At 34.5% G+C, this 15,571-nt stretch overlaps 1 protein-coding gene and 1 pseudogene across 1 annotated transcript in view; one reads left to right on the top strand and one right to left on the bottom strand.

Moving 5' to 3' along the window:
* The window catches only part of LOC129767543 (DNA-binding protein D-ETS-4), a 59,424-nt gene extending 44,165 nt beyond the window's left edge, over positions 1–15,259 (bottom strand). Inside the window, exon 1 of the mRNA XM_055768557.1 lies at positions 14,554–15,259. Within this exon, the coding sequence (XP_055624532.1) occupies positions 14,554–14,589 (36 nt within the window). The 5' untranslated portion in view covers positions 14,590–15,259. The remainder of the gene's footprint in view (positions 1–14,553) is intronic.
* LOC129772059 (U4 spliceosomal RNA) lies at positions 12,590–12,781 on the top strand (annotated as a pseudogene).
* Positions 15,260–15,571: the final 312 nt, after the last annotated feature.

Below are 15,571 nucleotides of genomic sequence, written 5' to 3'. Positions count from 1 at the left end.
CCGTGGAATTTCGATGCGTGCTTATTTGCAATGTGTCTCTCTTATATTGTTCTTATATTGCTATGGGATACATATTACAGCGCGAACTCGATTATATACAGTTTTTTGATTTCTTTTCACTGTATATAATCGAATCCTGTATATAATCGGGTTAAAAAAACATTTTTATATGAGTTTTTTTGCATGTATTTTATGTTTTTTTTTAATAACAGAGGAATTTGTTTCTTGATTCATCCCCTTAAAGTCAGAAAACACCTTTCTCACATGAAAAAAATAAATTTATCCAGTTTCTCTCAGGAGGTGATAGGCGATCATATTTGATGAAAAAAATCCTCCTACGCATATATTCGGATTTCAACAATGTAAGAGTTATAGAACTTTTTTTTTGTCTCGGACTCTGTTGCCTCTAACTGATTCTATATTGAAAAGTACGCTACGGAAGACGATTCTGATGCTTTCATTTGAAATATGAGAAAATTTAGTACAGTGAATTTTGGAAGTGAAAAACTTAAAAGTTAATAATTTTAATGTGTTATTATTAATTTTATCCTAAAAGTATATATCAAACTAGATTGTTTCTATCAATTAAATTGAAGATCTTTAATCGCTCTACAATTCGTTCTTCGACGCCCAACTTCTATCTTTCTTAATTTCGCTGCAACATCGATACAAACAATTCCTGATTAAAATTCAAACAAAATCTTCATCAAAAAAAATCACACAAAATCACGATTTTCACCCCACTGTACATATGATAACCACTAAAACTTCACCTTAACGTTGAAAGGTAACATTTCTTCTTAAAATAAGCCATATTTGAAATAATAAAAAAAATGTATATAATCGAGTCCGACCTGTATACACAAACCCTCGCCTCTCGTTTGAGTGAATACTGTACCAGTGTTGGTGGATAGCACATTTAATTAACATTTTAAGCTCATTTAATGTAATGTATGTGGATGTCAAAAAATGTCCTAAATGTATCTGGGATATAATAATTGTTGTAATTCTAATACAATAGCAGAAGGTGTACATGCTGAGTTTGGACCGACATTATTGTTCCGAGTGCCTCTGGCAAAATAAGAAAAAAATGCATGTTTTCGCGGGGTGATAATCGTCGCGATCTTGCGTGATTATTGTGCGTTTCGAGCAAGCTTCGAATCATCTGGGTTAATTATTGTTTTTTTTCCTTCATCCTTCATTGTGTCCGTGCAGAGTGAGAAGTGCATTTTCTCCCCCCAGCCAGTTTGGCATGGAAGTTTTTACGTGTGTAATTGCTGTTACCAATTTGAACGTTATTATTGTATCGTTAATTATTGTATGATAGCATCATAATGCAACACTTGCCTCCCACTGGGGTTGTTCGATTGGATCGGTTCGATACGGCATTGCAGTTCCAAGCTTACTTGGTGGGAATACGGCTGGACGGAAAGAAGCCACCACTATTACACTTACCTGGTACCTGCGTTAGTACGATTGACAATTGGAAGAAACGTCATTTGAGGCCTCGATCGTCCATTACATCGCTCTTATGCCATCAGCAGTATTTTTTCGTTTTGTTATTGTTACTGGTTTTTGTTTTCGAAGCCGTCATTGTTTCGCGCTACGCGCGCTTTTTCGCTGTTATGTTGCATTTCCTGACGTTATTCATGTGTTACTCAATTCTTTGAATGCGTTTTCAGCGCGTGCGCAAAATTGTACCAATTACCCCTGACGATAATTGTCGTCAGCATCAAAACATACTAAGAATAATCAAATTTCCGTTCCCGTGCGTTTTTGCGACAAGATTTCATCCAAACAGTTCGGTTCCCCACACACACTCACCTTAAGAGGACACAGCATGACATCATCGTGATCTTTGAGAGCGACTCGCGCGCGCTCCCTGACGTGCGCCACTATAAAACGCAGTTAGTGACTGACAAACGAACGGACAGAAAGAGCAACTCATTGCAGCCAATGAGTGAGTGAGGGAATAAGACTGACACACTCCCGTGTGTTAATTTATAGCCACCACAAATCAGCGGTTGAATCTTTATTTACAGTTCCAAACAATCGTCATTGTTTTGGGGCTGATGCAGAAATTGCTGTACTTTTCTGAACAGAAAAGCTCGCGAACTCGATCACTTTCAGCGAGTGAACAAATGTCACCCGAGCACAAACACTCACGATTCAGTCAGTGCCTTTCCCCCGTCCATTTGAGTGGGGCAACAATGATAAAGCGTTTCACGATTACTGTCCACCCTCTCACTGGAGCGCAAATGAGCGTCGCACGTATGTAATGTAATGTATATTGTCAACCGAACCTGGTCTCGGGGTGATTGCGATTTCTTCCACTCGCCGCAATATCGCCTACGGTAAGGCCAGAGACTGGTGGGGTGCTTTCACTTTCACGACTGCGTCGTAACCCGCTATTTGGCTGGAATCGATTCACTCCCGCGTTGCTTGGGGATTATCAATTGGCGAAAGAATGAGGGAGCAGATTGTTTTTCTCCAAGCAGACAACGGGAGAATCGGCGAAATCAAGTTGCGTAACTTGGGAATTGAATAACTTTGACCATATCAATTTCAATTAGGTCAACGATCAACAATTACATCCTAATGGGCGCGATCGTATTTGCAGGTATCCAGGAATAGTACTCACAACAATAGTCATTCCCAGCTAAATGCAGCACGGTTTTTTACCAAAATATGATTATCAGGTAATCAGCGGCCCGCATTGATGGTTTATACAGTAAAAAACATTGGGTCATATGTGTAATCTGTTTTTGCAAGCTAAGCGCAAATCGAATATGATTTCTGGCCTACATGTTAGTCATCACGATCATCCTTGGATGATTCGAGGACTATCCTTCATTCGTGCAGCGTGAATACCACCAGTGGACTCGGCTACGCGATGGACAATAATTATCATAAACTTTTTTCATCAATGTAAAAAAAGTGTGTGGGTACGCTTCAAAAAAATATCAAATGTTGGTATTTTTTCAACGAATATTCATTAGACTCTCGCGTAAACTGTATTTGTTTTACATCGGATAATTTTGGACAGCGTTATTCTATATAACACGGGTGGTTTCAATTGCATTTTGGATTGGTACTGTCCATAATTATTACAATCGTGTTTTCAACTACATTAGTCTGCTCGACGCATACTACAAAGTCGAAAAATGTGTAAAACATTTCTCCCTAATGCTTCCTCATGCTTCGCTCAACGGTCATTTGTCATAGACAATTCAAATTCACTTCTTGTCAACGAAATGACTCGAAGATATTACATTTTGGGTGGATATTCGTTGACAATTTTTTTTACATTAATCTAATTTCATGGAAAATTCGGTCTGTTTGTAAATTCTATATAGAATCGAAAACAACTGAACCGATCGACGTAAAACTAGGTAGGTAAATATTCTCGAGTACTCTGCTTTGCTTCGAATGATGAGGAGGCTGTCACCATTCCATGCCAAACCGATGTAGTTATTCTTAGATTTTCGTGAAAAGTAATAGTTTTGTTCTTTATCGCAAAACATTAGACCCGATTTTTTTTATTTTTTCAGTAGAGTGGCCATTTCCTTTTTAGGATTGTTCAAAAAATCAACTTTTTCCAAAAATGACTTTTTTCAAAAATTCATAACTTTTGAACTACTATACCGATTCAGATGATCGACATATCAAATTAAATCCAATCGCCTGGTCTTTTTTACAACATCTGCAGAAAATTCTAATTCTGTTCTCTTTATTATTGATTGTATTTATTTTTATTGTTTTCATAGTCCAGGGACCAAGGGCGCTATATATTATTTCTGAAAAGCTGAGGATTTTTCACATAACATATGTCGGAACCAGAGAGGTATTTTTCTTTGTGCAGCGACCGCAACAGACGGGTTTTTGTATACCCATAATTATCAATAGCTCGAGCCTAAATAAATACATCTTTATCGCACGATCCTTATTGCGGATAATAATTATTGTATAATATAATATATATATATATATATATATATATATATATATATATATATATATATATATATATATATATATATATATATATATATATATATATATATATATATATATATATAACCTAGACTACCGTAAACGAGAAAAAACACTTACATTTTTTTTCACGGCTGCAAAACTCAATTCCATTGTAACAAATTAGGATAACAGCGAAAAATAGGATCAATTTACATTTTAATTGCATGTTTTGTATCATTAAATGTTTCAGTAAACTGTTGATTTTAGTCGATAGTTTTACCTATGCTTGATTGAGTTATTCGACCCAACAGCGAAAGGCATTGAGAAACATAAATCAATGAAGCGACAATTATTATTCCATCAATTCTGTGAAAACTGTTTATTTTGTTTGAAAAAAAAAACATTCTTGTCTCCCATACTTTGATAGTATGAACAGGGCAATATGGGGAAAAATAAATAAAAAGGAAAATTTGCATTAAAGTTCATGAGTAACTAAAAAGGTGGGATAATATTATATAATGAAACATATAAATGAAACAAAATAGGGAAAATGCGAATATAATGCGAAGAAAATTTATGGAAGAGGCATAGACACCCTTCAAAGGAAATAAATAAAAAAACAAGTGGATATCAATAAACGAATTATACAAAGAAATATTTTCAATGTAGCTGTAATAGCTCAACAATGTTGATCGATAAGACGCAGTGGGAAATTTTATGGAGATATGATCATTTTATTTTTCATTTGGAATTGCTGAATTATAGAATTGAAGGAATTAATTTTGTTTTGATTACAACCGGAAATTAAGATATATACATATTTTATAGTAAACGTCAACTTATGAAGAAAACACTTTTATAGAGATACATACATTCATATAAAATATATCCTGAATCACAACAATGAATAACAATAAATAATAATAATAATAATAATAATATATTTAAAAAAAGATACATAGTTATATAGATAAATATTATGACGAACAAAATTATATTAAATCACACATCAAATATTATAATACGTTATGACAAGGTCAGCCTTACAATCAATTTTGGGAAAAAAAAACTCTTCTAGTTTTCCCCTAAAACTCGTTGAGTAGGGGGAAATGCAGCGACCGCAACAGACGGGTTTTTGTATACCCATAATTATCAATAGCTCGAGCCTAAATAAATACATCTTTATCGCACGATCCTTATTGCGGATCGTGTAAATAACTTTCCGATAAGGTCGGGTTGACCCCGAACCTAAATAAATACATCTCTCTTGCACGATCCTTTTTTGCGGATCGTGTGACTCATAGTTCATTTTTGCTTATTCTAAAAGAGAAAAGGTCTAGTTTTACGATAGGGTTTTTGTTTATGCTTATGTGTTACTCATAGTCTTACTGTTAGGTTATCGCAAATTCGCTCACTCATGTTGAGTCATAAATTTTAAGAAAAACTTGTATTTAATTTCTAAGGACAGAAAATAAAGCAGTTAGTTTTTGGACAGAGAAGAGAACAGTTGTATCTCTCATATAGAAAGAAAGCCTAAGACAGCTAGACAACTGTTCATTTGTTTTTGAGTTATAATTTTTCAAAGTCCAAAGGTCCAAAAAAAATTTGTTTCACTTTTTTTTCCAAAAATGATTTTTTTCAATAATTTATTACTTTTGAACTATTGGACCGATTCAGATGATCGATATATCAAATTAAAGCCAATTAGCTAGCCTTTCTGACACATTTGCCATTTTATTTCAATTCTAGTCGCATAGAAATGTTGAACGAAGACGAAACGAAACGAAAACATGTTAACTTTGAAAAGCCAAAAAAAGGAAATTTGTGGATATGGTATGGAAAAAAACCTCAGCTTTCAAGAAAAAATATAAAAAAAATATAGCTTCCTTGGTCCCGAATTCAAGTGAACGATAAAAAACTAATACAATAAATAATTACGAAATGAAAATCTATTTTTTTTCGCAAGTCTAATATTTTTCAAAAACGACTATTTAATAGGCTTTTATTTTATGTGTCGATCATCTGAATCGGTCCAGTAGATCAAAAGTTATGAATTTTTGTGTTGAAAAAGAAGAATAAAAAATTGATTTTTCGAACCATCGGTTAACTTTGAAAAATCATAACTCAAAAATGAACAAAAAACGCCACTCTGGTTTCGACAAATGTTATGTGAAAAATTTCTCAGCTTTCCAGAAAAAAAATCTAAAAAAATATAGCAATATAAATATCCCGAGATTATGAAAACAATAAAAAAAAGAATACAGCAATAATAACGAGAGCAGAGTTCGAATTTTCTGCAGCTATAATATTTTTTTTAAGCAAAAGACCAGGTGATTGGCTTTAATTTGATATGTCGATTATCTACTAGTTCAAAAGTTATGAATTTTTGAAAAAAGTCATTTTTGGAAAAAAAAAAAGAGGAAAAAGTTGATTTTCCGGACAACCCTAAAATAAAAATGGTCACCCTGATGAAAAAAAAAAAAAATACGGGTCTAATGTTTTGCGATAAAGAACACAACTACCACTTTTCACGAAAATCCGAGAACCACTATATAGATTTGGCATGGAATGGCTGTATATAAATATTTTTAAACGAGTGAGAAATAAAAAGAGGGGACGAAAGAAAGAGGCCAAGAGAGAGGAATTGAGATAAAGAGAAAGAAAGAAAGAAAGAGCGAAAGAGAGAAGGGCAAAGAAAGAAAGAAAGAGAGAAAAAGAGAGACATAGAGAGAGAGAGAGATAGCGCCCTTGGTCCCTGAACTATGAAAACAATAAAAATAAATACAATCAATAATAAAGAGAACAGAATTCAAATTTTCTGCAGATGTAGTGAAAAAGACCAGGTGATTGGATTTAATTTGATATGTCAAAGAAGGACAAAAGAAGGACAAAGAAAGAAAGAAAGAGAGAAAAAGAGAGACATAGAGAGAGAGAGAGAAAAGAAGAGATACAGAGAGAAAAAAAGAGATGGGGAGAAAGAGAAACATAAGAGAGAGAGAGAGAGAGAGAGAAAGAGAGAAAGTGAGAGAGATGTATATTATATGTTGTTTCATCTAAAACAAATGCGTTTAAATTAATTCAATATATCGGGTCTGCCACGATAGAGACGCATGGTTTTTTTTAAATGAAACATAACACTTAACTAGGGGTCTTCGCAGCTACATTGCACAATGGTCCAGGAGAAGCATTTAAGTGGAAATTAGCATTCAGAGCTCGACAGTTATTCTCTAAACAAAAACTGCCTTCGACAAAGTTGTTACATATGATAGAGCGCACATTTTTATGTTATCGAAAATAGGGTGACCAAACTCGTCGATGAATTACAAAATATAACTTTCTTATCTTTATAGATAGAGGTAAACATAGTTCGACAATGTTGTAGTTTCAGTTATTTGAAACATTTTTGTAGAACAAAGTTTTTTCTATCTCTTGAAATAATCGATACAGCGTCTTCTTTCTAAGTTACGTTAGCGTCACCATGAAAAAAACTGTTTTCTTGTTCTAACTTTTATAATTCAAATGCTACATACAAACTGTCTTCGAAAGACTTTTAGAGTTTACTAATACAAACATTTTGCGATGCAGAACTTGTCAATATTGATATTTCTTCTCGAAAAATACGCTCTCTTCAATTGCTTATCATTCTTTCTGGGGCAAACATAAACAAGCTTAATTGGTGGCATTTGAAAGAGCATATTTCACTCTACATGATGTGTGATTTCCAAAACTATGTTATTTTTCGTGTTTGAGTAAATTAAAATTGAAATCATGAATTTTTTGGTAACAAACATCAATAACTTTGAGTAGGATTAAGATATTGACAAGTTCTGCATCGCAAAATGTTGGTATTGATAAGCTCTAAAAGTCGTACGAAGACTGTTTTGATGTAGAATTTTAAATATAAAAGTTATAGCAAAACCCCCGTTTTTTCATGGTCACCCTAATGCAACTTAGAAAAAAAGCGCTAATTCGATTATATTTAAAGGTAGAAAAAACTTTTGTTCTACAAAGTTGTTTAAAATAACTGATGCTACAATATTGTCAAACTATGTTTATCTCTATTTATAAAGATAAGAAAGTTAGATATTTTATATCATCGAAAATTTTCCTCACCCTATTTTTGATAACATAAAAATGAGCGCTCTATCATGTGCAACAACTTTGTCGAAGACAGTTTTTGTCTAAAGAATAAATATCTTCCGCAAAGTTGTTTTTAGCGCTTTCTATCTAAGTTACATTAGGGTAACCATGGAAAAACGTTTTTTTTTCACTCTAACTTTTATATTTAAAATTCTACATCAAAACTGTCTTCGTACGACTTTAAAGATCTTTTCAATAACAACATTTTGCGATGCAGAATTTGTCAATATCTTAATCTTACTCAAAGTTATTGGTGGGTTTTCATCCAAAAACTCATGATTTCAATATTAATTTACTCAAACACGAAAAATAACAAAGTTTTAAAAATAACATATTATATAGAGTGAAATTTGTTCTTTCAAATTCCGTCAACAAACATTTTTCATGTTTGCCCCAAAAAGAATGACAAACAAATGAAAAGAGCGTGTTTTTTGGGAAGAAATATCATAACATTGAGTGAAGTTGAAATATTGACAAGTTCTGCATCGCAAAATGTTTGTATTAGTAAGTTCTAAAAGTCTTTCGAATAGAGTTTGTATGTAGAATTTGAAATAAGAAAGTTAGAGCAAGAAAACAGTTTTTTTCATGGTGACCCTAACGTAACTTAGAAGAAAGGCGCTATATCGGTTATTTGTAGAGAAAAAAAAAACTTTGTTCTACAAAGATGTTTCAAATAACTGAGACTACTACAACATTGTCGAACTATGTTTACCTCTATCTATGAAAATAAGAAAGTTATATTTTTTATTTCATCGACAATTTTGATCATCCTATTTTTGATAACAAAAAAATGTGCACTCTATCATATGTAGCCATTTGTCTCAGACAGTTTTTGTCTAGAGAATAACGGTCGAGCTCTAAATGCTAATTTCCACTTAAATGCATCTCCTGTTACAGCTAAAATACTAATGAGGCTAAAATGAATGAACGAATCGGATAAAAAAATAAAACTTAACTATTTCAAAAATATATATCTCAGAAATTTAAAAGTGTCTTAACCTTAACCTAAAGTCTTAGTCTTAACCTAAAAAAGTTGGGGTCTCTTTGGGCTGGACACCTAAAAACCCATGAAAAACAAACATATTAAATCTCTTACCCTTTGATTTAATTTCCAAAACAGCGGACCAAATACAAACGATTCAATGGGTCATGCATTGAGTAATCTCACTGCTCTGCTGAGCCTCCCCAGCAGTGCCTTATGATATGCAAAAGCATCACGGGTGAGACTCGGGGTATTGTATTGTGAAGGAAAGTATTACCTGACGATATTTGAATTTCATGTTGGAAAACGACATATCATTAGATGCTATCAAATAACACACGGAAAACAAATTTTCCGTTGGTGTAATCCTTCGAATGAATTGATTCCACACTGAAGTAAGAATTGCATATCAAATTTGCCATGTGAGCGACGACAAACGAAAGTTTCGTAGACATTGAATGCATACAGAGAGATTTTTTTTCTTTCAAAACTTTCCGGTGCCTCCTTCACTTTTAACCCGTTCGAACTGCCTTATTGTCGTTGAAATAGTTTCCTTTTTTGTCCTAATTTTTGAGAAAAGAGAAAAGTCACATGGTGCCGAATCTGGTGAAAACGACGGATGATTCAGAATAATATTCTTGAGTAAGTGTTCGGTCAGTCTGAACAGACTCCTCCTAGATACTAATTTGAGTTTGAGACTTAATTGCGACACTGTGTACATCGAATTCCAAGATGCGTTTACTATCAACAAATATATGCACAAATGTTCTCATGACATCACCTGTTGGAAAACAACGAAAACTTACCCTCCAATACTCTTTTTCGTTCATCTCATAAACCGTTCAAGCCCAATTGCGATAAATTAAGCAAAAGGATAAATTTCTAAGTCCAAGTTTCCATAAATTGATTCACGCTCTAATTTCCTAACTTTTAATCAATCACTCAAAATTTTGCTATTCCGATTCTAGTTAATCTTCGGTGATGTTACAGTTACCCGAGCTCGAGGAAATAACATTTGAGTTGAGTGAGGTTAACTCTGGCTCGAAATTGGTAAATTTCGGTTCCTGGTTCCTGGGGGCGATTTCACTGCGACACTGTTGCACTCACTGTGGTTCGTCCAAGACTATGTTTCTTCGCAGTGACACTTCCATTTTAAATAGACTACGTTCCCTGTTTTTATATCTAGATTATTGGTAAATAGCACCTCTTATCTAGTAGTCGAACAGGGGCTCGACTCTATCATGATGGAACGCCCTCAAGCCCGCCCCAGCCCAGGGATGCCAACCGTTGAATTATATCACAAGGTGCGAAATGATACCTGGGTTATGTAGAAGCTTTCCTGTGAAAAGTTTTCATTAGCTTTTGGCCACCATCTTGAATAAGCTACTTCTTCGACATTTCTCGGATCCAAATTAATTTTTGGTTTTGAGCTCTATGGTATGCATAATTCAAATTGATTGTCCCAAATACTATGTTGAGCTTCTGATGCCGATAAAAGGCCATGATTCGCATGTGTCAGAGCAAGTCAGGAACAATTTCTCACAAATCATATCGTTCGGCCTGAGTGGGAATCCAACTTGATACTTATATGAGTCATTATTACATCTTTGAATAGTGAGTGAACCTCGAATATTCTTAGAATGGTTAGGCAGTTACATTTTACTATAAAAACGTATTAGAAAGGTTTGATTTCAGGAAAACTGGAGGGTTGACTGGACAGTAATAGAAACCTGGTTGCAGAGTACAAATCGGAAGCTCCAATGAGCACGTGAGGTGACATTTGGAAGAAAGTTTATTACGCAAGCTCAGTTTGTACTCGCCGTGTTCATCTTTTTTTTTTCTTGAAGTATGGATACTATGCTGCCAATGGATGTATGGGAAAAAAGTGACCTTCGAATTTTCGAACGGGGCTTGCTTAAAAATATTCATACCCATGAAAAACTATACATAATTTCAGCTCAATTGGTCTTCATTTACTAGTGTCGCAAAAGTAAAAATTTAAGTTTTTTGAGCACCGAAAAGTTGCCCAAGAGTACATGAAATTGAGGTTTTAAAAAAAAATTGTGATGCGAAATGTCTTAGAATTGCATGAAACTGTTATGAGATTTACTGTTATCTCAAAAAAACAACTCCAGCCGACAGCCACATGATGAGTTTAAGGTGGCATGAAAGTCAAAAAATGCTTCTTCCCAACATTCGAGATAATCTTTTTGATTAAGTTGCATAAATTGCCTAGACCTTGATCGTCTAGATAATAACATTCACACAAGAACAGTCATTGCCTAAATAACCGAACACAGTTATTCTGATTGATTCATCGTCAAATAACTATTTTTAAAAAAATGAGAAAAAAGTCTTTCGAACATCTGAGAGAGTAGCGTTGAAAATTTAAATATCTTCATGTTCATTAAAGAGTCAACTTCAAGCTATCTTTTATCGCAAAATGACGGATTGGTTGGTGACGTCAACGCATTTACATGATGTCATGGTTTAGGATTCTTCTCTTTCTTCTTGAATGGCGTTAACGTTCCCTGTGGAACTTTTGCCGTCTCAACGTATGCATTAACTAGCGTCATTCATTAATACTTAGTTGAGATTTCTTAAGCCAAATAACACGCCTTGATTGTATTCCGAGGGGCGAGATTTCATTAATAAATTTAGGAAAAAAAAGGTCTCAACTCAACCAAAAAATGACGTTGATAAAATCAAATTAATAATCCAAAAGAATCGGACACAATTGTTTTTGTGGATTCACCGTCAAATAACAATACATAAAATTGATAAAAAAGAGAGCCAAGTAACTGAAAATTTATGTGAGAACCAACTTAAAGGTAACTTTTACTTCAAATTTATGAATTTCTTAGTGGCGTTAATACTTTCTTTTCAAAGAAATCATTTTCTAGAATTCTCATCCAGAACGATTTTTTCAAAAAAAAAAAAAAATTAAAAAATTAATTTAGACGAGAAAACAAACTTAGTTTTCAAATTGATTGTTATAAATGTTTTTTTTATAATCTGTGAAAAATTTATTCTTCAAAAGCACTGTTTTCGATAATCACTATAGAATTGAGAAAAAATATTTTATCTAAAATGTTCCTAACTTTAATCATTTTTTCTATCACAATGAATAACATTTTATTTTTCTTGAGATAAACAATTGAAGAATTGTGAAATGTCGAGCATTGTCCAAACGTCTCTAAACGCACCTTAATCTTTGACCTCTAATTTTTTTTTTTCCTTAGCCATATCATATTTTACAGTGAATCCGCATTAATCATTAAGGTCTCACAGTCGTTCACAATGGATCATTTTTCTGACTTTTTCGATTAGTAAACATTAGGCTTCAAATATATTTTAACTATTTTTTTTAAAGAAACTCTTCCAAAAATTCGCACCCGTCTTCAAGTCTTCCAGAAACAGTGTTACCAACCTTCCAGTTTCGCCTGGATATTTCCAAAAGCAAAAAATCTCCAGTTTTCTTTATTTTTTTTAAGCTTTGCGCAGTGGCGATATCGTAACCAATGAGGTACGTCCGAGGTGCGATTATTGCTAGTTGAAAACTTTAATTTTTTACAAAAATCCAGCTCTCCAGCTTTTCCAGCTTTTATCCAGCTTTTTAATTCTCTCGTCATTTTTGAGATTTCAAAATTATTACCTTCCGAATTCAGAGTTAGTTAAAATGAAACAAAATGTAAAACAAAAGAATAATATCAAAATACTACTTACAGACACGATGTCAGTATATTTTTTTTTTTTTTGCTAATATAAACAGAGTTGAGAAAAAAACAGAAATCGATACTTTCTAGCTTTCTCAAAAATTAGGTTGGCATCTCTATCCAGAAGTTATAATGATATCCGGAAATTTGAGGAAAAATCAATTATTTTAATGATTTTTGAGTGAATCAGAGTACGAAAGAATCCAGTCTAAAGTTTGAATGCTTTCGATAGAACAGTAGATTGACAATACAATATTCAAAACGATTTGTACCTTCATCCAATGTTTCCACCCAAATTGTCGCCATTTTGTTCAAATGGATGGTGACTTATTAACGTTTTGTCGCAAATTCCGAACACTTCATTTTTAAACGTAAATTTACTGAACTTAAATATTTTAAATAATTGAATAATAAAAACCCTGACATTCTTTGTAGTATAGGCTTCATTTTAACATTATTCACAGGTATCGATACTGCCCAAAACTTAAAATACTAAGCATTTGCAAAAAAGTGACGGTCAAAACCAGCGATAAAATGTTTGCGTTAGCAAATTCGGAATTTGAATCAAGTTTCTAGGCAAAAAATCTAAATTTTTGGGAGTCTTATATTCTTCCAAAGAAGAATAGCTAATTCGATTTGATTTGATATATCGATCGTCTGAATCGGTCCAGTAGCTCAAAAGTTATGATTTAAAAAAAATTGCATTTAGGGTGTTCGAAATCTGAGACAAATGTAATCAAACATAATTTTAGTTCACCATGAATATGAATTTGTAAATTATTTTTATGGTGGTGAAATGAAAGAAAAGGCTCTGGTAATTTCAAATTGAAGCACAACCCAAATGAACTGAGGTTTTTTTTTCCAAAATTTCATAAAAAGGCAAATTTTGCTAGGGTTGTGAAATAGTTCTTAACGCAGATATATTTCATTATGAACTCATACTCGCGTGCTTTTCCAATAAAACGGATCGACATTTATTTCCTCGCTTCTTAAAGATTGTGAGTTCAGTTAAATAAGAATAATTTAGAATCTCATTTTGCCATAGATTCATATTCAATGGACAGTCTCCTCACATAGACTGCCAAACTTTCAATTCAGAACACCTGGGCGAGATTCTCCTGTCGCCACCGTTCCGCTCGCTCAATATCTATTTCCTTGGGTTCTAGCAATAATTTGCGATCTAGAAATTAGCACTCCAAAACAATCTGTGTTACGAACAACAACAAAAACCGAAAACTCAAACTCATAACTCTCTTCAGTTTGAGCATGATGATCACCGTCATCATCGTGCCACTACCAAAGTTTTGGGTGCTCAAAATTACGAGTACAAATCGCGAGGTTATGTGTGCAAAAGCCTCCTCTCTCGCGCACGACAGGTGTGTGTATCAGATAGGGCATACAAATGAATTTAATTATCATATAATGGCAATATATTCAGCAGCAGCAAAGAGCATGGTTCGCTGACGGGTGACGGAGGAACTGTCGGCCGGCGGTTATTGGAAAAGCAATTATTAGAAATCATCATTAGAAAAACCTGTTTTCTGGAGGTTTGTTCGATTGTGTCGCCGTTTTTTGCGCGCTCCTTCGATGCTCCAACACTATTGTGGAGTATCGGAGAGCTCCATTTCGGGGCATTTGAAGGAGTGTTGCGTTTATAAAAATAGAAGGATTTATTGCCGTGGCGGAGCAGTGTTGCCAGACTGGATCGATCAGGGTTAGATCAAAGCTCGAATCGCTTACCGTTTCCTTTGGGTAGAACATCACTTCTTGGGTCATTATGCTGGTACAAGCTGAACTTTCTCGAAGCGCTCGCGCGCGGTTCAATAAATAAAATAAATAACTAAGTAAAACGTTTTCTTAAATGCGTGCTTTCGCTTGCGGTGGCGGCGGCGGCATAAATTTGTATGCACCACTTGCTACAGTCAGTGAGCCGTTTATGTTTCGCCTCTGGTTCACAACTTTGTTTATCTTCAAACGCTTTGGCGGAGCACTCGAGCAAGTATGTAATTTTCACTGATTTGTGCCCACTCCGGTGTAATGTATATCTTTTACTTCACCTCCGTGTCGCCTGTGTGATAACACTTATCAATGATTCGAGTTCATCTCACGAATATGCTGCCGTAATTAAGATCAGTCGGGGGCACTTTTTCTGTTTGCGGTGCACTATCTTTCACTTCGAAATCATTTATTCACGTTAACATTTCATTTTTGTTTCGTTCACCACGAGCTAGTGTGCAATTTTGTCCAAACATGCACTCGAAATCTTTGCTCTATGTTTTGCTTCACTATTCAACTCCTCTCAGCGTCTGTTGATTATCTCTAAACTTTCAATGATCACTCTTTTTTTCTCAACTGAGGTGGGATAAACTAACACTCTAGGAATGAATAAAAAAAAAAGACTAACAGTTGGTCGCGAAAGTAGCAATAATCGATCCGCTCAGTTCAGCTTTCGACTCGTGAATAAACGCGAAGCTGATCGCGCAGAAGCCTTAACCATCTCGCTGGAATCACATTCGCGCTGGACTCGGTTCGCTGGGACGATCATTGTGTTAGTGAGCCCCCCTGCTCGCAGTGGTTGTCGCCGTCGCTCCTCACCGAGGCGATATTTGCTTTATTATTTTGCCAAATCTGAACCTCCTCCCCGCAGGCGAGGCGCACGGCCAAAGCAGTCAAAACAAAACAAGTTTTTAATCCTACGCATACACAGCAACAGTGCTGACCGACCGAGCGACCGATTTGAGTGGGGAACATGAGACGC

The sequence above is a fragment of the Toxorhynchites rutilus genome, chromosome 2 (genome assembly GCF_029784135.1).
Source record: "Toxorhynchites rutilus septentrionalis strain SRP chromosome 2, ASM2978413v1, whole genome shotgun sequence".
Taxonomy (NCBI): domain Eukaryota; kingdom Metazoa; phylum Arthropoda; class Insecta; order Diptera; family Culicidae; genus Toxorhynchites; species Toxorhynchites rutilus.
Note: the sequence above shows the minus strand (reverse complement) of the source record. Positions and strands in the feature narration are given on the sequence as shown.